The sequence below is a fragment of the Priceomyces carsonii genome (assembly GCF_900007245.1).
Source record: "Priceomyces carsonii strain CBS4050 genome assembly, scaffold: Debaryomyces_carsonii_scaffold_1, whole genome shotgun sequence".
NCBI lineage: Eukaryota > Fungi > Ascomycota > Pichiomycetes > Serinales > Debaryomycetaceae > Priceomyces > Priceomyces carsonii.
This window is the reverse complement of record NW_026946674.1, coordinates 2,575,341-2,596,667: the sequence shown is the minus strand read 5'-3', so window position 1 is coordinate 2,596,667 and position 21,327 is coordinate 2,575,341. Positions and strand designations below refer to the sequence as shown.

General features: G+C 36.2%; 13 protein-coding genes across 13 annotated transcripts; 4 read left to right on the top strand and 9 right to left on the bottom strand.

The window, feature by feature from the left end:
• Window positions 1–639: 639 nt before the first annotated feature.
• On the bottom strand, window positions 640–1,017 carry PRCAT00001438001 (uncharacterized protein; the record flags this gene model as incomplete). Its single annotated transcript, XM_062951226.1, has 1 exon — window positions 640–1,017. The coding sequence occupies one exon, from the start codon at window positions 1,015–1,017 to the stop codon at window positions 640–642; it is 378 nt and encodes a 125-aa protein (XP_062808250.1).
• A 15-nt stretch (window positions 1,018–1,032) lies between these two features.
• Window positions 1,033–1,752, bottom strand: PRCAT00001437001 (uncharacterized protein; the record flags this gene model as incomplete). The annotated part of the gene is made up of 1 exon (XM_062951225.1): window positions 1,033–1,752. One exon carries the CDS (start codon window positions 1,750–1,752, stop codon window positions 1,033–1,035), a length of 720 nt encoding a protein of 239 aa, XP_062808249.1.
• Window positions 1,753–1,757: 5 nt separating this feature from the next.
• Window positions 1,758–2,030, bottom strand: PRCAT00001436001 (uncharacterized protein; the record flags this gene model as incomplete). Its single annotated transcript, XM_062951224.1, has 1 exon — window positions 1,758–2,030. The coding sequence occupies one exon, from the start codon at window positions 2,028–2,030 to the stop codon at window positions 1,758–1,760; it is 273 nt and encodes a 90-aa protein (XP_062808248.1).
• A 36-nt stretch (window positions 2,031–2,066) lies between these two features.
• PRCAT00001435001 (uncharacterized protein) lies at window positions 2,067–2,615 on the bottom strand (the record flags this gene model as incomplete). The annotated part of the gene is made up of 1 exon (XM_062951223.1): window positions 2,067–2,615. The coding sequence occupies one exon, from the start codon at window positions 2,613–2,615 to the stop codon at window positions 2,067–2,069; it is 549 nt and encodes a 182-aa protein (XP_062808247.1).
• Window positions 2,616–2,951: 336 nt separating this feature from the next.
• Window positions 2,952–3,362, top strand: PRCAT00001434001 (uncharacterized protein; the record flags this gene model as incomplete). Its single annotated transcript, XM_062951222.1, has 1 exon — window positions 2,952–3,362. One exon carries the CDS (start codon window positions 2,952–2,954, stop codon window positions 3,360–3,362), a length of 411 nt encoding a protein of 136 aa, XP_062808246.1.
• A 249-nt stretch (window positions 3,363–3,611) lies between these two features.
• On the bottom strand, window positions 3,612–3,839 carry PRCAT00001433001 (uncharacterized protein; the record flags this gene model as incomplete). Its single annotated transcript, XM_062951220.1, has 1 exon — window positions 3,612–3,839. One exon carries the CDS (start codon window positions 3,837–3,839, stop codon window positions 3,612–3,614), a length of 228 nt encoding a protein of 75 aa, XP_062808245.1.
• Window positions 3,840–5,852: 2,013 nt separating this feature from the next.
• PRCAT00001432001 (uncharacterized protein) lies at window positions 5,853–6,362 on the bottom strand (the record flags this gene model as incomplete). The annotated part of the gene is made up of 1 exon (XM_062951219.1): window positions 5,853–6,362. The coding sequence occupies one exon, from the start codon at window positions 6,360–6,362 to the stop codon at window positions 5,853–5,855; it is 510 nt and encodes a 169-aa protein (XP_062808244.1).
• Window positions 6,363–7,440: 1,078 nt separating this feature from the next.
• Window positions 7,441–7,785, top strand: PRCAT00001431001 (uncharacterized protein; the record flags this gene model as incomplete). Its single annotated transcript, XM_062951218.1, has 1 exon — window positions 7,441–7,785. One exon carries the CDS (start codon window positions 7,441–7,443, stop codon window positions 7,783–7,785), a length of 345 nt encoding a protein of 114 aa, XP_062808243.1.
• Window positions 7,786–9,688: 1,903 nt separating this feature from the next.
• Window positions 9,689–11,695, top strand: ZCF38 (Zcf38p; the record flags this gene model as incomplete). The annotated part of the gene is made up of 1 exon (XM_062951217.1): window positions 9,689–11,695. One exon carries the CDS (start codon window positions 9,689–9,691, stop codon window positions 11,693–11,695), a length of 2,007 nt encoding a protein of 668 aa, XP_062808242.1.
• Window positions 11,696–11,894: 199 nt separating this feature from the next.
• Window positions 11,895–13,547, bottom strand: PRCAT00001429001 (uncharacterized protein; the record flags this gene model as incomplete). Its single annotated transcript, XM_062951216.1, has 1 exon — window positions 11,895–13,547. The coding sequence occupies one exon, from the start codon at window positions 13,545–13,547 to the stop codon at window positions 11,895–11,897; it is 1,653 nt and encodes a 550-aa protein (XP_062808241.1).
• A 280-nt stretch (window positions 13,548–13,827) lies between these two features.
• On the top strand, window positions 13,828–15,192 carry BIO32 (Bio32p; the record flags this gene model as incomplete). The annotated part of the gene is made up of 1 exon (XM_062951215.1): window positions 13,828–15,192. The coding sequence occupies one exon, from the start codon at window positions 13,828–13,830 to the stop codon at window positions 15,190–15,192; it is 1,365 nt and encodes a 454-aa protein (XP_062808240.1).
• A 265-nt stretch (window positions 15,193–15,457) lies between these two features.
• Window positions 15,458–17,062, bottom strand: PRCAT00001427001 (uncharacterized protein; the record flags this gene model as incomplete). Its single annotated transcript, XM_062951214.1, has 1 exon — window positions 15,458–17,062. The coding sequence occupies one exon, from the start codon at window positions 17,060–17,062 to the stop codon at window positions 15,458–15,460; it is 1,605 nt and encodes a 534-aa protein (XP_062808239.1).
• Window positions 17,063–20,429: 3,367 nt separating this feature from the next.
• PRCAT00001426001 (uncharacterized protein) lies at window positions 20,430–20,663 on the bottom strand (the record flags this gene model as incomplete). The annotated part of the gene is made up of 1 exon (XM_062951213.1): window positions 20,430–20,663. The coding sequence occupies one exon, from the start codon at window positions 20,661–20,663 to the stop codon at window positions 20,430–20,432; it is 234 nt and encodes a 77-aa protein (XP_062808238.1).
• Window positions 20,664–21,327: the final 664 nt, after the last annotated feature.

Sequence of the window (21,327 nt, the reverse complement as noted above, 5' to 3'; positions counted from 1 at the left end):
GACACCATCCTTGACCCCCAAAAGTGTTAGCGGAGGTAACACTGTTCCCCAAGACACCAAGAATGTTAGGAGAAGCGAATCACGTGGTGATAAGATCGGGCCATATTATTGGTCAATCAATGAATACTGTATATTACCAAAGTTCTGCATACTAAAAAATCTCTTGACACCTCTCTTGACACCGTCCTTGCCACCAAGCCACCTAGCCACCGGACACCTAGCCACAGTCCACTCACCCCCAAAAGTGTTAGCGGAGGTAACATTTTTATGTAGTGAAGAGGCTCGCTGGTCATCAGGTTCTGTATTGAATGCTAATGGCGGATTGTGTTACGTGTAGTGAGATCATTTAATTAGCTTTCGTCATCACAAGATTACAAGATAATTGTAATATAGTTTGTTTTTATTTTTTCTTATTAAAATAAACAGTTCAGTTTTCTGTTAACTGCAATTTGCTGGATAGAATAAAATTATGAGATAACCCTATAACAAGATTTTATTTTACACAAATGTATTTCACTCAGTTCCTTTGATAATACTTACAATGCTAATATTAATCTTGAAAACACACGTATTGTAATAGATATTTGCGGGAAAAAAAAAAACAAGAATTTGTTATATTATTGTATATTTTATCTTATTTCACATTTTACAGCATGAATTCTTAAACAAAATAGACTTGTTATGTGACTGCTCTAACCTAGGAACATCCAATGCAGGGTTTTTCTCGAAGAACCCTGATGGCTTTAATTCAAGGGAAAGCATATCGCAAGGCATAACTGGAAAATCTTCCGGACGTGGAATATGGGTCAAAGAAAACGAATGCCAAAGGACACAGTCGTCGTTGTTAACCTTATCATCATTGTTGGCCCAAACTCCTAACCCAGTATCATTTTGACTCTGATTGGTAAATTCACCAGCAGCATACAACTCATGATCTCTGTATCTGGTAACCCAAAATGGTTTAAGGCCAAACAATCCTCTTTTAACGTTGTAGGATTCGGGTTTCATTAAAAGCATTTGGGAAGTTATATGTTACGACCGATAACCGATTGGCTTTTTAGTAACCTTGTTTATAATGTTCGGGTTGATCATTTTGAAGTACCTACCTTTTTCAACGTCGTAATCGAACGAGCCAGATTTTGTAACGGTAGTTTGTTTGACTACAAAACTATTGCAAAAATCATCTTTGATATTATCCTCAGGAACTGTGGGAACAACGTCTTCATAAACGATACTATTTTTCTTGTAGTCTCCAATAGCAGGATCAACCCTGAGCGAAAAAACATGTTGATGGTATGGTGCTTGAACAACTTTGCCCAACCTAGTTGCATATGGAAGAATTACGCCATCATTGGAAGGAACAGTTGATAAGATACCTGTTGCACGAATATCGATTCTTATGTTTGCTGCCTGATCAAATACGTACATAATAATATATTCGTAATTTGCAACAGTAGCAACAGTTTGTATGATCAACTCACGTTTTCTAATAACTGAGGATATCCTTGGATGTCTAAAATTTGTGTGTTTCCACTGGATACCATTATCAACTTCATGCATACATACTACATTTGGAAGCTTAATTAGCGATCCACTTCCATCAGTCAAAACGCCATCGAAGTACTTGATTAAGCCCAAACAGTCACATCCTAAACCCAAAGGATTGGCTGTAACTCCAAAGCCGGCATCACCAAGATCAAAAGCTTGTTTTCTATGGTAAGGCGGTCTAGGATCAGCATATGGCACAGTCATTTCATTTAAGGCAACACGATAGAATAATGGAACACCATCATAAACAACATTATGTAGAACTGCGCCTTCCCTTGCATTCCATCCCACGGTGAATCTCCATTTCTGCCAAAAAACATCATTCTTATGACCGTGAAAGATGGCCCTTCTGGTTGCTCGATCAACAAAGGTTTAAGATCTTTCCTCATATTTTTTTTTCCAAGAGCACGCTCACTATATTCATTCTCCTCAAAACCATCAATTTTCAATTCGGTATTTTCAGTCACTTCATTCCCGTCCATAGGCAATTTTGTAATCCATAAAAATTCCTTCGTAAATCAATCGAACACTGGAGATATTGGTAAAGGATTGGCATAATGATTACATTCTGGATCGTCTGAGAAACCAATATACATGTAGCATTGAAACAAACGCATGGTTTCGTCACGATTATCTGTTCCATAATTCCATGGATCGTTATAGATCCGCGCATTTTTTGGTAAGTTCAATCTCTCAAGTTCAGCCAAAACCAATGGGTGTGAATTACAAGCGTCTTCAATTTCAACTGCTTCATCCATATCAATACCTAACTGAATACCTTTGGGTATCTTTAAGGTGGATTCAACAGTGTTGGTATCTAAGTTTACTATTGCCTTAAAAAATGATTGTCTCTTGACAATGTAATAATAGACTTTAATCCTTCTATCAGGCCGCGTAGGGGTTTTTAATCCCTTTAGCTGGGCTTCCAAAAATGGAATCATTTCGTCTTTCAGCGGTTCCAAAACATCAATGGTTCGGAATCTAACAGGATCGCTAACAGATTTCTTTGTCAAGCTTGAGGAAAGCTTGATTTCATGCGCCGAAATTGGGTCAAATGCCAAGGTCATTTCTCTCAATGTAATCTTTACTCCTTTCAAATATCACAATTACGAATGGAAAGAGCCTCTATTTGTAGTTCCTACTTATTGGCAAGTTTTATGCCACTAAATCAAAGCGTACAGATTAGGAAAGTCCAACAATCTGAATCTTATTTGTCGCTTTATATTTGCTCGTTTTTCAAAAGTGATAATGTTGCCTATCTCTACCGAGCAAGCTAGTTCGTACTCAATTGCCTTAAACTAAATAAAATTCGATATTTTAACGAAAAAGAATATCTTTTACATAGAAAAGAGAAACATTTCATATTTTGAAGTTAAATTTTGAGCATTTGTCTTGAGTCAAATATGGACTATATATTTACAGGAGACAAAGTCTGTGATTCATTTAGACTTGCAGGATTAAGTAGTGCAGTGGTGTTGCCGAAAAATGCAAATTATATTTCTGTAACAGGACACGGTGGTATTAATCTTGATAGTGGAACGCTAATAACTAGTTCTGCAGAAGAGCAGATAGAAGCTTCATTTATGGCGATTGAAAAAGCTCTATTGAAAGCTGGTGCTAAGATTGGGTTAGCTTCAGTATATAAGTTTACAACGTTCATTGTTGATATGAAATATGAGGCACCAATGATGAAAATTTGGAAGAGAATCCAGCCAAACCATTTTCCATCGTGGGTCTGTGTAGGAGTTGCTACGTTGTTTGATAAAGATGCCATCATTGAGATTCAGGCAGATGCTATTTGTGAAGTCTTCTAGGTTCAACCCATGTGTGTAAAACCATTCAGAACTATCATACAGGTATATACTCTAATTGATATTTTCAGCTCAAGAGCAATTTTTGTTATTCTACTTTTCTTAAATTTGAAAATAACTCTGAATTAAGACTGCATCAGTTGTTCCCAAGAAAAAAGTCATTATTTTGGATTCATTTCAATCTGATTGATAAACTCTACTATATTTAAGACTTTTGGAAGTGATCATCTTCCAATTTCTGTTTCGTAGCTATTATATCTTCTTATCAAGATGTCTAGTCTTTTTTGTACCGGTCTTCAATGTTACGTTGAGAGAATTGAGATTTGTCATCTTGTTATGAAACGAAACTTTTGACATTATCATTTCAGTATTCTTCATTGGAAAAGAATCATTACCTCTTTTAGTAATCGAATCCCCATAGAGCACGAAAAAGTAAATATTGATACAATATGTATTAGTGATATTCTTCAACAGTAACATATCTATTCAAATTGTTGATAATTCAAGTACTGTAACAGTATTTGTTTTATCTCTGTGCTGCCAAATGAAAATAAACTTTAATCTTTAAAGAGAAGGACTAACAGTTTTAAGGCTGGAACAGGAAGCTACGTTCTTTTCAGCTATCCTAATTGGATATACAAGGTCCGAAAAGAATTTGGTATGGATAAAAGATAAATTTTCATAGCGGCACCCTATAGCTTTTACACCTTTTGGACCCACCTCTCATGTCACTTATCCTAAAATAAAAAAAAATGTTTCATTTATCAAAGCCATTCGCCTAAGCATTTTAACACTTTTTTTTTGAAGCGAAGATCTTCCAGGCTGCCCTATAAATACTAATCAAAATAGAAATGCGCTTGATAGGGCAATCTTTGTTTTACGACTTTAATGTTCAGAAATAAGAAGAGTTCTAGGCTTAGCAACACCATATGTTGATTCAAGCGTGCAATAACCCAAGAAAAAAACCAAGAAAAATAGCGAAACTAATAATAAAGCAATCAGGCATTTCTTTTGATTAGGCTATAAATATTTGTCGTTTCGAAAAATCTATGAAAAGTTTCAGTGAGATATTCTAACTTTATCAACTAGCGTATTTTTCCTTGGATAGAATTAGACATAAATTTCAAGAAGTAATCACAAACTTCAGCCACCACCAATTAGGATGGGGCACGTCAGGGTGCAATTCAACTATCAAAGCAATGTTATTAATATTTTCGCAAAATGTCACATATCACCGAGAACAAAAGAAATGACAAAGAATGTCTTATCCAAAAGAATTTTATTCTCTCATTTAAGCAATAATAAGAATACTGATCGTTCGACTTTAAAAAGCTAGATTCTATTTCAGCCATGCTACGATAAAGATAAACTGAAAGAAAATCATGACGAATATGGGAAATAGACAAACTTGGGGCCGAATGGGCCTATCATTTAATAACGTCTGATAAAATAAAACAACATAACCTGTCTAAAAATTTGTTATTTGGCATCCCAAAAATATTCGAAATGTTGAAAATTCTTTTCAATTAGATTGATAGCCGGTAGCAATCACCTTGCACGTAGATATTCTCATTACCTCCTAGAACTTCTTGCAACATGGCAAAAGAGATTTTGAACTAAGCTTGATACTTTCCCATCGCCAACAATACTCACTCATACACATTAAATTTTGCATAGAATCGTTGAAGAACTCACTGATGCAATGCTTGTTGATTAATCGGGTTTAATCCAGCTTTTAAAATGATTTCTTGAAGTATTTTTTATTATTTTCCAAGTTCTGAAAATATTCTGACGCATGAAAAACTGTGCACTCCAAGTTTTCTTTATAAGTTCAAAATGACATACTCAGTGACATTGATATCTATTTACAAAGGAAAAAAAAATATAAATGTTTTCAAAAAAGTCACCTTTCTTAAGGCAAATAACTACATGAATATTAAACTGAAATACCGAATAAGGTTTTCAATTGTCTGGTACGTCCCAAGTACCGTCTTGAAAATGACTTGAAAGTTGTTTATGTAAAAGCACATAGTTAATAGGAACATGATCATAGTATATCATTAGAAAGCAAATTACTTACATTGGTTGAGCATATCAGCTTAATCAAATATTTTAGTAGATAGCATAGCTTCGTGAATTTAAGTTACGGCAATAAAGCGTTGAATTTAGTATGGCTATGCTAAATAGCCAAGAAATCAATTTCACTTTCGTACCAATTTTTGCCTTTCAAAATTGCCTCAAAATTTGTATTTGAAGTCCAACATTCTTCAGGTATTGATTTAACGAGGTTTATATTTCCAACACCACACAATGAGTATAATCTTTCAAGGTATGTAATAATCTGCTTTCGATTTTCCTCAAACTTAGTATAATTACCAACTAAAAGTAGCGGCCAGATCATTTGTCTTGGTATACCCGAGTATAACTCAAGAGTGGAATAGACCTCCAAGAATCTTGAACATAGCCTTGAATTTTCGGTTCCTGGTTTAGCCATTATACCGCCACCATTAGATTGCATAAGAAAAGACACAACATCACCAAATACAAATATTCTATTGGGATTATTGAGTGCTCCGCACAGTCCAAGCAAGCAATTAATCTACCAAGAGACATATATATTGATGCTGCAAATAGCACTGGTGCCACTAATAAAAGAACTGATTGTATAATATATGGCGATAGAGAAGTAACGTTTGAATGTGATGTTGCTCTTCCAATATAACCAATGACTTCAAATAACCCACCTATAATGAAAGGTAGCATTGTCCACAAGACATTCTTTTCAGCTTTTCTAAATCTTTGCAGACGAGAAGTGATTATGATTTGAAAAATGCTATAAGCTGTTACCACGGAGAATGACACGATAAATAAGCAAGGAGCGGCTAATGATGCTACAACCCGCTCAGGAATACGTCCGTAAACATGTCGAAATTTATCACCTCTTTTATAGCTCAAGATTTCGAGGTCATCGATGAATCGTGTCAAGGTGGTACTTAGAAGCATTTGAAGTATTTATCATAGAATGCGTACCAAGGCTATAATATGTTCGCTCTCTTGTATTTTACCCAATACGTGAGTTCAAGAAAGAGGGGCCAATAAGTGGGAAGAATTAAACTGAACTCAAATTATTAAATGAAGCGATAGGTCCACATTGGGGTGACAAGAACGAAGTTCTGTCAAGATTCTCTCTTTTCAGACTAAGGGGGTTTGTTCTCATTTTTGGTGCTCCTTTGAGCTTTATAAAATATACAAACTAACTCTCAAATAACAATTTAGAATGTTCTGCAAAGTACTGGTCTGCGACATTAAGGATGAAATTTTTTCCTGCTCGAAGGTAGATGTCATAAGAGTTCGCTAATCTCCCTGCCTTTCCTGGCCAAGCAGAACTATGTCAAAAGAATCCAATTGCAACATAGTGCAATCTGAGCAATAAATAATGGTGATAAATACAACATAAGAGCTATACTATAAAATAGATTAAATATAATGAACATATCATAATCGAAAACAGTTCAACTTCAATTCAAAGGCGAAATCAGAAAAGAGGAGCCTCTTCTATTAGCAGACTCAAACCATCAAGGTCTGCAAAGGCATCTGCATTCATTTTTCTCTCTCTTGTTATTTTTTTTCTTAGAAGAGAGCCGCCAATTGAAGCAAGCAATGATAAGCACATATATTGAGTATTAGAGTTCCAGAATATATCATACCGTTTGTGTATGGTGGTATTTCGGCAGCTATAGAAACGTGAGAACCAACAATGTTACTCGCACAATAACCAATTAGAGAGACGGTATCTGCTATAGTCTTTATTGTATAACCAGTAGTGCTAGATGCAAAGTCTGATAAAATAGAATTGAAAGTATCAAGATACAGATACATTATGTAATATCTAACAACCGTTATATTATGGCTGTAAGGGTGTCGCCATACGATGAGACTCAAGACTAAGGGTGGTAGCAAGAACACAAATTCAGTAATTTCCACAGCTTGACTTCGCACATACATATCAGACATTTAGAACCGAAATATGAATTGGGAATAATATTACCAAGATTCGCTAATGAGCCATTTGGCATGTTAAATGCGAACACAGAAAGAAAATAAGATAACGAAGACTAAGAATAATACTTTTCATTCCCGATCGAACAATGTAAACACTGAAAGCAATAGTACAGCTCATAATTATTTCAATGCCTTTGCCGGAGAATCAAAGAAAAGGAGGCAAGACATTGCCTTCAGTTTTATTCCATTAATCAGTAATTTCGCCATTGCAGGTGTTGGCGAGGACTCAGATATTCTCAAGAGAGTCCTTTTCGTTAAAAAAACAGTATTATACATTTGTATAGCAGGGTACAAAACAGTGCACTCCAGAATTAGAGTAGAGGTGGCTTTTACAGAAAAGATATTTAAAAATCACATTAGCTAGATTTTCGAGTGCCATACCATTGAGTTAAGGGACGTTTCACAAGAGTACATGTCATCCATCATATAGAATTCATAAGGCATACAATAGACAAAAGCTGAAGTAAACATAAGTAACTTTCCTGAACTCTTTCTGTTTGTAGCTTCACCAGGAACGAAATAATTATCTAAAGAAACCATCGTAGCCTCATCCCTATGACCGGTTATTTTAACCTTCTATGCGGTTGCTAAAGCGCAACTATTACAAAGTTCGAAACTAGTTATAACTTTTGGTTAGCCAATGTTCTCCTCATTAAAAGGAATTACTCGCTATCGGATTTTCATCTTGACTTATCTTTATTTCTTGATCGAGAGGCCTAACTAACTTGTGGTATTATTACCATATCAATAGCTTTAATTAATTGTCCCTGGTCGAGTAATCTGCCACAAGAGAGTCCATGCTTGGTTTGTAAGTACATGTTGTCAGGCAGTTTCAATGATAAACTAGGGCTCACGGTGCCTTGATTTAAATACGAGAATGCAGTTTGAAGTATCACCCATGAAGAGAGGAATTTATCAACAACTCGGCCCGCTGGCCCCGGGCTATTTTTTTTTTCTTTTTCATATCGTGTTTTCTTTGTCGTATCCTTTACCTAATCTTAAATTAAGTTGTTCCCGTTTTACGATCATCAATTCAAATTGTAAGCATGTATGCATGCATATAGTAGGTAAGTATTCTGGTACCAGCCAGACAGGATTCGAACAGAATAGACATCTATAACATGATATAATATAATCTTAGGAATTATGCCTTCACCACCGATGGCTCATCAGATTTTCGAATCAATGTCCAAGATAGATATGAAATCAATAGTAAGACTTTAGACTTCACTAATTGATCCTCAAGATGAGATTTTGATGTAATTACAGAGCGAGTAATAAAAACAGGCAAAGAATTACTGTTGCGCAACGAACTTGTATGTGACTATGATCCAAATATGTAGAAATGATAAATTTTCCATTATATTTATCAACTTCCACAGAATGTCTACTCAAATGTTCTATAAGCGGTCCTGCTTCAAATTATAGAGTGTTTTTGTTGGATAAGATATAGGCTCGTCTTGGTGTAATATTTATATTAGTTATCATCATATATATCACGCGACCTTACTTTCTTATTGAAGTTACGTTACAGAATACAGGTGCCCATTAACAACTTCTTTCATGGAAGGAAAGACCTGAACAAGTGTAGTGAGTTAGAAAAGCGACCTTGCATAGTTCAGTTTTTTTTTTGTATTCCTTGCATTATGTAATAATTACGTAATATTTGGGTAAAGCTTGGAAGAAACTTCCGTTCTTCTTGTTGTGTAAAAATACCTGTATATATCTATGAAATCGGATTCAATCCTAATTAGTAAAGAAGTGCAAGGATCCTTATTCAAGAGAGATTTTTTAGACATAGACTATTTTAAGACGTATTACGTTGGGAAAATTACGTATATATTAGTTTCAAATGAAAGTTGTAAAGGTACGTATTGATTTTCGACTTATCCTGTCAGCTTAACTAACTCTTCATTGGGCATGTCATTTTTGCCGGTACGTTTCGTCACTAATACTTCAATAATAAGAAAATAGTAATATAAATTACTAACATTTGCAGATCAAGAAAAGTTAAATGTAATCATGAAGGTACTCCTCCATGTAAATCTTGCGCATCGAACGGGAATGCTAGTCGGTGTATTCTAGAGTTTCCTCAAAAAAAGAAGGATTCTCGGAACGAAATCAAGAGAAGGCCAGAGGAGCTTGATAGACCATCGTACCATATCGAAGAGCAAAAAAAATTGAAAGCCAAGACTTCGCTCAATTTGCGCCGTCTTTCTGATAACCTCCTGAAGTATAATTCTTTTGATACAAATGACGGGCCATTTATGACAGCCTCTGTTACATCAGATGACCCTGAAGATACTGAAGCCGACATTACTTCACATGGACTCACGCAAAATGAGGATCTTTTCGTAAATCAAGGCTTGCTGAAGAAGAGAGACCGATTTAAGAAACAGATGGGCCCAAGGTCAAGTTACTACGCACTTCCTTCTCATAATAGTAAAGGTTTATTTAGTCGCAACATTCAAAATTCAAAAATTCGTGGGTTAAATGATTTGAAGGATCCTTTGAGACAAGCCCCTTTTTCTGTTACAGTATCGGCTCTTGAAGCATTACATCGGCTCTTTCCAGAGTTTATGTTCATACATCCTACGTCTCTAATTTATGAAGAGTATCTTGATCCTTGTTTGAGAAATTCCATCATGGCAGTCATTTGTTTCTTTGCGCCGCATTCACTTGAGACTTGGATCGATCCAAGCTCTGAAATGGTGAAGGAAGACTATTGCTACAATTATGCTATACAAAATCTAATCCGACCTCAGCTGATGTTACGTGATCCTACCATTGAAAAGGTTCAGTGCCTATTGATGCTATCTTTATATGACTGGTCTCGGTGTCGCTATTATAGCAGTTGGATGCTTCATGGTATGGCGAGTAGAATTCTACAAGAATTTTCGCATGTCGTAAAGTGTCCTATTAGTGCTATTGATAGTTCCTCAGAAAATCAAGCCAATAAAACATCACTTTTATATCGGGAAAAGTTGGTAAGAACATATTGGTCTTGTTTCATGCTAGATCGTGTTCTTGCTTCCGGGAGAAATAGATGTTCAGCATTTGTGCATCAGGAATTCGAGCGCATAATGTTACCGTGTGATGATACGGATTTCATCTACATGACAGAGTTCGCAGTTGAATCGGTGCATCTTAATATAATAACCCTTGGCAATTATTTACAAATCAAAGGTCTTCCGTCACAAAATAGAAGTCCCAGTTATTTAGTAAGAATTTTTGAGCTTTGGGGAGACATTTCAGATTTCATTCTTCAGGGAGGTAGAACAAAATTTCTTATACCTCCCTGGGAACCTAGTTCATTTTTCGCACAAAGTAAAGCTAAATTAAAAGAGTGGTATCACTGCCTACCTACTCGATGGAGATGGTCTTCAGATAACTTGAAAGCACATCGTGCTTTTAACACAGACGTTTCCTTTATTATGATTAATTCGATTTTTAATCTTTGCCTCATTTATATTCATCGGGAGTATACCCCTTTTCTTCCGCATTCGAATGACTATCCAGTCGGTCCAACTGAAGAGCCACTTTTGCCACTGCCACCCAGCAAGGACTTTTGGATCACTTCTGCTATTGAATTATTTTCTAGCACAAGAACACTTTCATCGATATTGATTGAAGCTTCAGAATATGACCAAGCGAGAAATGTAACTACTATTGTGTCCCCAATTTTGCTATTTTGCGTCTTTTCTGCTTGTGCAACGGCTATCTATGGTTCGACATTTCATTGGATGGACCCTCAACATGACAGCTATCTGGGAATTAACTCCTTGACTACGTCGGCTGTAAAATTACTTGAGTGCTTGAAATCAATGCAAGACACGCTGGATATCACTTCCTATTGGTATAGTATCGCAAGGCAGTTGGTAGATTTATATACATTGGTTGCTGACGACAGAAAAAGAGCTAGCGAATTAAAATTAGGCAAATTTACTTTTAGAGAATTGGAAGACTCGATCCAAATTGTTAATTTAGGAGCAGAACGGAAACTTATCGAAGAGAACTCTGAAGCCCTGCTTCACTTCGATAAGGGACAGGCTCAATATGATTGTTCTGGTATAGAACTTAATTCTAATGCGGTGCACAATAACGACCGTATTATGTCATGCAGTCACGATTCAACCAGATCTAATGAGGAGGGCAGGTCTCAAAACCACAATGATTTCATGTTTCCTTCCCCACGGCTACATAATTTCATGATAGGAAATGAACTGGTTACGCAAGAGTATTTATTAAGGCTTATTCATGATTTGAAGGAGTAATTCAGCTCTTCTTAGAGAAACTTTAAAGTTTGTGAAATCTCCATTTTCAGCTTTAGATTACCTTCAAGTCAAGTAACAAATATATTGTTTATAATACAAGATATTAAACGAATTAAAATTTTGGACTATACGTATATCTAGAAGTAAAGATAATATATTTTATTAGATATATAATAACTGTGTCAATTGTAATATACGCTCATATATATCCATGATCCTTACTTCTTAAAAGACAAATATCTTCACAAACTCTTCCAAATTCCTGCACTAGATCTAATTCTACAATTTTTCTCCAAATAGGATATCGAGAATTTCTCTTATCGTCGTCAAAATCACTGACAAGACCACACTTTCCTTCAGGGCCAAACACCATCGACTTACCATTCTCCTTATAACTTTCCCAGACAGTTTTGCCATTCGCAAAATCCAACCAAACTCTGGACATGTGCTCTGATAAGACACGCTGAGGACCTTCTAAAGAGTCCTTCAACATACCCCAGATATAAACATTATCCAAAGAATGATGAGCATACCCACACCACTCATTGTTATAAGTTGATGGTTCATCAAAGTGATAGCGAAAAGCATTACCATTTGCAAGACAGAAAATATAATTGGGCAAAAGATACATTCCATCACTCGTAAACATTTCAATTCTATTGAAAGTTTCACTTTTAGTTAATCCAGGATGTATCTTGTAGAGGTCAATAAATGTTGCAGCAATATCATCAGTAGAGCATTTCGACTTTAGGATTTGGATAAACTCTTCAGCGGAATACGATTTATATGCATCATTCCATATGATGCATTCATTCTTACAATCACCAATCATTACAGCTTCGATAGAAGATGAAATGGGCTTATCGAGGTTCGACCATGACGGGATTTTTGCATTATTTGGTAACACTTCTCTATCGTCTGTATATGCCATTGTGACAACCTGAATATCAAAAATATCTTCATTAGCCTGTGCTAACTCAGCACCATCCACACCTAGTAACGCTTCTACCCTCTTCTCTGGGGTCAATGTCGTATCGATTCCTAACTTTTCTAGCAATTTGAAATAAACTCTATCATATTGATCAATCGAAAATATTCCACAAAGGGGGGACAACCCACTTTGAAGTATTGCTCTACTGAATAATTTCTCATCCCTCAATATCGCCATGTGAGTGGCCTGGCTACCGGCTGATTGCCCAAATACTGTTATCCTATTGGCATCACCTCCAAAAGAATGAATGTACTTGTTAATCCAGCGTAACGCATTAATCTGGTCCCATACACCATAATTTCCTACACCAGATTCACCAAACTTTTCATTGTATTTTTTCAAGTCATGAGAAGCCAAGAAGCCAGCAGCTCCTACTCGATAATTGATAGTCACAATTATAGTTGGCTGCTTCAAATCTTGAGAAAGCTTGGCCAAATGAAGACCATCATACATACTAGCGCTGCCGGCGGCATAAGTGTTAGCACCACCATGAATAAATACCATCACAGGTAAGTTCACCTCCTCATTGACGTTACAAGGACATGTAATATTTAGATTGAGAACGTCGTGTTCAGACTTAATAGGTATCTTAGACCAAGGACGTTCATACAGGGGAATGGGATAAAACGAACGTTCAACTTGGTGACAATAGGGTCCGAAATTCGTAGCATCACAGCTTTTGTTGGCCCAGGTATCAAGTAGTATAGACTTACGAAATCTTCCTGGGATTTCAGCAAATGGAACACCTAGAAACTGTGTCACGCATAATTCTGGGAACTTTATACCAGTCACGGTACCTAGGTTTGAAACCTCGATAACATCTTTTGTGGTTCCGTAGTTGAATTTTATGTCTCGAGCCATTTCTCAATTAAGTTTCGGTTATATCTACATGGTGTTCATAAAAAAGATCTTATCGTTTATATACTGATCATTTGAAAGTAAAGACCGATCATACCATCTTCAAGAAAATATAACCCGCGAACGTAAACTTCGGGATCGGGATGAAAATTCAAATGCGAACAAATCGGAATGCGGTCCTAATGCGAATGAATTGGTGCCCACTAACAGATACACTATAAATGTGATGATGGCTTCACTAGGAACTTAAGTTCCTAAGTCAATAGCTATTTACAGATAAAGCATGAATTCAGAAGATATAATTAATTCTGGCCTTCTACATAGAAATTTCAATCTCGCTCCACAATTAGTTGAGAGGGCAGAAGGACAATATTTGTATCTCTCTGACAGGAGGATACTAGATGGATGTGGGGGAGCAGCGGTTACTTCAGTGGGGCATTCCAATCCGACTATAATTCAAGAGCTTACAGATCAATTGCAAACAGTTACATATGTCCATTCCTTAGAATATACAACCACAGCTGCGGAGGAGTTTGCAAATAACTTATTGAGCGGCTACGAAGACATATTCGCTAGGGCCTATATAGCTAACTCTGGCAGCGAGGCCACGGAGGCCGCTATCAAGATGGCTATTCAGTATTATTACGAACAAGGTTTAACATCTAAGACTGAATTTATATCACGATATCAATCGTATCATGGTAACTGTCTCGGCGGGCTTTCGTTGAGTGGTCACGTTTGTCGCTCTAAACCTTACCTAGAAGTACTAAGTCCTCATATGCATAAAGTCAGTGCAGCTAATGAATACAGGTTCAAGGCTGAGGAAGAATCAACTCAAGATTATGTGAATCGGTTGGCAAACGAACTAGAAGACAAAATACTTGAAATAGGTCCTCAAAAGGTCGCAGCATTTTATGCTGAAACCATTGTAGGTGCCACAGCGGGGTGCGTAGTTCCTCCAGCTGGATATTTCAAGGCAATAAGAAATATCTGTGACAAGTATGACGTTTTGTTGATATTAGATGAAATTATGTGTGGATCAGGTAGAACGGGAACGTTCTTTGCTTGGGAACAAGAGTCAGTTGTCCCTGATATTGTCACTTGCGGTAAAGCCTTGTCAAGTGGGTTCTCGCCTCTTTCTGCCTGTATTTTCAATCACAAGGTTTTGAAAGTTATCCAAGAAGGTTCAGGTTCTTTTAATAATGGCCACACATATCAAGCATTTCCTTTAGCGTGCCGTGCGGGTTTGGCTGTACAGAAATATGTGAAGAAGAACAAATTGTTGGAAGCTGTACGTAACAACGGAGACTATTTGCTGAAAGCTTTAAAGTCTAAATTAAAGGATTCTGATATTGTCGGAGATATAAGGGGTCGTGGACTTTTTTGGGCAATTGAATTTGTCAGGAATAAGACATCTAAAGAGCCGTTTCCTGCTTCTTTGGGGATAGGCTTACGAATTCAGCAATCGATATGGAAAAATGGAGTCGCTGTCTACCCCGGTGCCGGAACAATAGACGGAATTACTGGTGATCATATTTTGATCGCACCTATGTTCATCACGACTGAGCTGGATATAGATATTATTGTAGATTGCATTCGAAGTTCTGTTAATACGATTGAGAAAGAACTATTGGGTCGTTACATATAGATACATAGATGATTACTTGCAAATAAAATACAATGTATTTGATAAATTTTCAAGCAGATTCGCCTTCTTGGTCTTGGGATAAGTCTTGTAGAGGGTTATAGAATGTATGATATATATGTCAAGTATATACGCCACGAGGGCCTTGAATCTTTAGTTTCTCTACCGCTATATAAAGGAAGTTGATAATACTACGTATCCGTAAACAATTCTTTCTCGCTACATAGTCAGTATTTCATATATCAAAGTGTTGTAATCCTATACAGTACTACTTCTTCTCAATCGTTATATTAATGTTAGACTTCAATGTTTTAATCTCTTCTTTGGCTTCTTCCCTAGAAGTTGCATTTGACAAGACGGTATCTATTTGCAAGTATTTTCCCTCTTTCATCAACTTCTTACCCTCTTCATAAAACTTCGAGGTTCGAGTATTGAGCTCAAAAAGAGTATCAACAACATCCAAAGATAAGCCCTTAACTTCCGGTAAAAAGAAGTAAATAAAACCACAAGCAATGAAGGATATAGATCCATACATGAAACCCACTCGACCCTGTAAATTACCATAACCCTCATTTTGAATAAAGGGATTGACAAAAGAAATCATCATACTTATTCCAAAACTTAAAAATGTGGCCACTGAAAGGGTTTTTTCCCTAAGCTGAGAGCTTGGAATCTCAGCAGCAGTAATGTGTGTCAAGGGAGCCCACGTTGCTCCATAAATTATTGACCAAATAAAGAGAAACGCCACAGCAGTATTCCTTGATGCAGACGTGTCGACATAGTAGGAAGCTCCTGCAACAATATAGAAAGATATACCCATTGCAAGGGCTGGGATTAGCAATACTGGGCGACGTCCAAACTTATCTGTACCCCAAAATGAAAAGGTATTGGTGACCAAGAGCACTGCCATAATAATCAACATAATCATTTGAACTTCTCCAACACCAAGAGTCACGAGGAATAGAACCAAATAAGAGGACATAAAAGACACACCTTGGCCATATAAAAAGCAGGGGACAGCAATTGCTAGTAACGTTCGACGCAAATTCACACCCTTGAACAAATCGACATACTTACAATCTTTTCTATGTTTCACTAAAAGCTCGTGAGCCATTTTAACTTCTGAGATTTCTTGATCTATATTGTGATTAGTCATTCTTCCATATATTTTTGATAATGAAATTTTAGCTCTATCAGTTTTACCTTTCGAGATCAACCAACGTGGACTTTCCACCAAAAATGGTGTTAATATCAACATCATTGCTGGTATGACGACCTGGACAACAATCACCGTCATATAGGACCATTTGGACTTATAATCATAAGTGAAATAAATCACAAAAAATGCCCAGAATTGGCCAAATGTGTAAAACCATTGGTAAAAGCTTGTTAGCGTTCCTCTTATCGACGCTGGAGCTGTCTCACTTAAGTATATAGGAACAATAGCATTAGCAATTCCTATTCCAAATGAGTTGATAAAACGCCCCATTACCATACACCAGAAAGAGTTACTGGATGAGCAAGAAATTATGGCACCAATAATTGATACAATAGACGAAGCTATGATAGACATTTTTCTGCCAAAAATCTCACCAACCGGGGCGAATAATAGTGCCCCAAGCATAATACCTGCATTTCCTAAACCGGTACCTGCTGATTGATATTTACTATTCATGTAATACATTCCTGTAGCTGGATTTTTAGAGCCATAATCTTTAAGGGCCGATTGGTTGGTCATAAAGGTACTCCACCAGCCACTATCATATCCGGCGCTGGCTGCACCTAAAGATGAGACAATTCCAATAAGAAAAAGAATTGGCGTCATTTCTTTCATAATCCTATGCTCTTTCATTCTTACTAACATTCTCTTCATACTGATTCTTACGAAATTTTTCCTTTTACTCAGTTGTTAGGTCCTCTCTGGTTGAATTTGTCTTCTCGTGTTTTTATAGCACATTCAGTCCTTTGATGACTTGTCAATCCTTGTGCAAAGCTGCAGAAAACTAAGATAAGACTTCCTTATCAAACCCGAAACTATCGCGAAACCCGAAATGTGGTAATTGCACACCAAACTATACCGATATCCGATACTTTCATATGCGACCACTGATTATGATCACGAAATCAACTCCCTTAACATGATGAAACATTCAAGCGACATTACGCTCACTCCCCCCCTCTTGCTGTCGCTTTTGAATGAAGATTCGAAATATTTGCATTGATGAACTTTATCGTAAGCTACATCGAATGTGATCAGGCTTTTTGTTCGGTATCGTGATGTTGGTAGATACAAAGACTTAGAAAGGATACAAGCGGCTAGATAGCCTCGGCCAAAAATGGCGAAGAGGCCAATGTAACTATGAATCAAAAAAAAAAAGTTTCATTTAGAAGAACTTGTTCTTACCCAATAACGCTAATAGTCTATTGCCAAAGACATGTAGCAGACAGGTATACGCCCCAATGAAGTACCATTCTTTGTGATGCTAAGCGACTAAGTATGAATTCCTAATTCCTCTCTGAATAGAGCATTCTTATGATTCTCTTATTAATTGGTGGCGTATTTGTCACATATTAAGAATCTAAAACGACTTCGTTTCTGTAATCTTTCATCACTCATCTTTTTATATTATAAATGATCCATTTTCAAAAAAGCTATCAATCTATTGGCCAAAGAATATTCACATGGAGTCAAGTTGGACTTATTCATTAACTAATCTTCTGTGTGGGGGACCATTGGCTTGATCGTGCCGTACTACGATATTTGTCATTACTATCTGAATTCTATCACTGAAGTATTCATTCTTTTAACTTGGAAGAAAAGAACTAGTAACAACTTAGTTCTCTATAATATAAGTAATTTTCTTTTTTTTGAACGATTCAGAACAATCAAGTAAAGTTCTTTTTATCTTTTATCGTAGAAATTATAAGATAGTAAAAAAATCAGTTATCCAATTACAATTTATGCAATACAATACATAGTGAATGTGATAGCCAATAGTATCTTGATATAGTGAGTAAATCTTGGAGTTGATTTCACCATTGTTGAGGCTCCTTTGATTATTTAGATGACGATAAAAGGCTTGGGCTTCGTGATAACACCAGGCTCTTAAATGTTTGAAGAGACTTACATACGCTTTTCTAATCTTCTATGATGTTGGTCAAAAGAACAATTTTTTAATTTCCCAGGCTTCTTTAATTAATCCAAACTTCACACCATGGAATAAATGTGGGTATTTGCTAAATATAATTTTCTCAGTGTGCTTTGTTTCACTGCAGTCGGTAATAGGTATGACAATTGTCAATAAATTCTGTAGGGGCTTATCCTGCTTGTGACAGGAAGCGTGTGAAAAGTAAAAAAGAAAATCTTTATCCGTGGTAAAGTTGGCAAAATAATTGCGCGCATACTCAGTGACACCGTATTGGTAGATCTTAAGGGTTCAGAGTTAGAACTACTGGATATATTTGTAGTTGATCTCGAAATGGCAGTAAGCTACACGTAAACAGAGAATATGTTTCAATTAAGCAATCTTTTCTCTTTTCAAGTACAGAGCTCATTTTATTATTTTTATAATATTGGTAGGCTGATTGCGCCCAGATCTTATCAAATAAATTTCAAATTTGCATGCCATTGAACACTGAAAAATACAGACAAATCAACCCACGAGATTCTCCAAAATTTTTCTGATATTTACCATAAGTACCTCTATATTTACTGTATAAATAATGCTAAACCTTGATCACAGCAAACTATTCTAGTCCAGTTTGCTGCTTAAATTTTTCAAAGTAAAAAACAGTAATCTTAGAAGGTGAGTCTCGCGACAATTGCCATTCCTCATAATATTAGAAACGAATTGTCAAAGAGGGCAAAATAGGCCATATTTAATAAACACATGGTTACTAAAAAGTAAACAATACCTTTAGAGACATCCATTGCCAATAATTTTTGAATCATTAGTCTTGTCTGGCTGTCATGGAAATCAAGTTGAATTCCTGAAGTACGAAATAGAGCCTCGCAAAAAGATTACTTCAAAAATTCATAAAAAGTAATGGTACATCGACCCAAGGAGATGTACAGCGAATCTAGTGGCATAATTTAAATACTGAATAATAATATTGTATTAGCCAATTCGATATACTCCTCAAGAAGCATTTGCATTGCTCACAATTTGAGGAAAAGTTCAGTTTGATTGTTGGTATTGAGTTTTGGTATACTTCTCCAGTCGAAAGATTGAATATACCAAAATCGAGACACTGAATTCATAATTAATAGCTCAGACTTATTTGTTAAATCAAGTTCACGGTTTAACGAATTCGGACACGAAAGAGCTTTTTATATACATGAATATTGGCAAAAGGAAGGATCTTATATTGAAATCGTACACGTGACTAACTCTCACTGGATGGCAAGATGAAGCATGTAAAAGTTTGTACGCGATTGTGATTCGTATAAAACCTACACTTTGAGAAACAATACTATACTATTCATATACATCCCTGCTCGACTTGCAGATGTGCAGGCTCCTCTTATTTATGTAAAGATACTGCTTTCCGATGGACAACCACCACAAGACAAATATATCATACCCCATTCCTAAAGAACCGAAGGTCTATTGCGAGCAAAACGATTATGCCACATCATAAAAGTTCGAGACACTTAGCCGCACATCTATTTACCGACAAAGGGACCCTTCTTAATTAAAAAAAAAGAGGAAACAATCACCTTCCGAGAAAATGGGTTGATGCCCTGCAAATGTTGGACCAAGTACTAAAACGGAGTACAATTTAATTAGCTGTTTTGAGAAATCGAATAACTAGTTGCCACTAGATCTCGAATATGAGGTCGGAACCTAAGAGAAACTTATTAGCATTGTGAAAGGATGGGATTGCAAAATATGTTAAAATGAAAACAAGTCACGAGCAATATACAGAACTATTAGGCTACAGTATTTTCTTTTATAGGAACTATATTCGGTTCTGATGGAGTTTTCATTCTTCTCAAGTTGTCGAAACTTTCTCGGAAGATAGATGCAGTTCCACGAAGATTTATACATATGAATTAGTTAAAATGGCTTTATCAATTTGAAGAAAAGCATCTGGCAAAAAAGCTGCTTCATGAAACTATTAATTTTTTTTATCGTTGAAGATTATGCTTCCTATACCTTCTAGCGATCTCTCTTTATAGCTGGGCAATATAGGAAATTTCTTCACCTCGATTACACAATAGACAAATTCGTATTTACTTATGACAATGTCAGTTTGATATTTAAGAGTAATTCCATTGATGTTGGGTTCCATGAAGATGGTTGTTCAGTTTCAACACCCAACATTGGATCTAAAGTAGCCTCTTGCAATGAAAATGTTGTTATAACTAAGTATCCTAAAAAAGTCAATTTACACCGTCCCTCTTGAATGCGATTTTGACAACTAGATCTGTTTTTATTGGAAGCAAAACCCCTACTATAGACTCCAAACATTTGTTGCACACATTGCTAAAATAATATTTTTGAGTTGATTATTTCCTTGCCTTTTATTTCAGTCATGTAGCTGTTTTTATATTTGAACATAGGAAACTTCTTGCTGCAAATATTGATACTGGCTGGGCTATTACTTTGTAATGAGTTGCTAATCTACTAAAACTCATACTTACACATAGGAAGCGATATTAGGATCCTGAATATGATTTTGAGCAGCCGAAGTTTCTATTTCTCGATGTCGCCAACAAAGCTCAGATATGTTTCTCCATTTCGACAAGAAACGTTGTCACTTCTCCTTTCTCTATTTGAAATACTTCTTGTACATTAATCCCCATCCAGTGTAATAATTATGATGATTGTACGACTTTAACTAACCGTCAATACATCGTTGCACAGCGTGGTATAACAGGTACTTGGGAACTGTTTCATTCAAGTTACAATCCCAATCATGGTTTTTGATTTGGAGTTCTTCTGGAGTAGTGCTTTCCTCTCACTTCTTCTATTCTTCTTGGTTGCCAACTTTAGATCATATTACGCTTTTTACGTAATCATCAATTAACTTTTCCTTACTTAAACTTCATATTGATCACTAGCAGAGAGTTTCACGTAGGCGAGTTACGAAATTCGTATTGTGTTAGACGTAGTTTACTTGACTAATAGTACA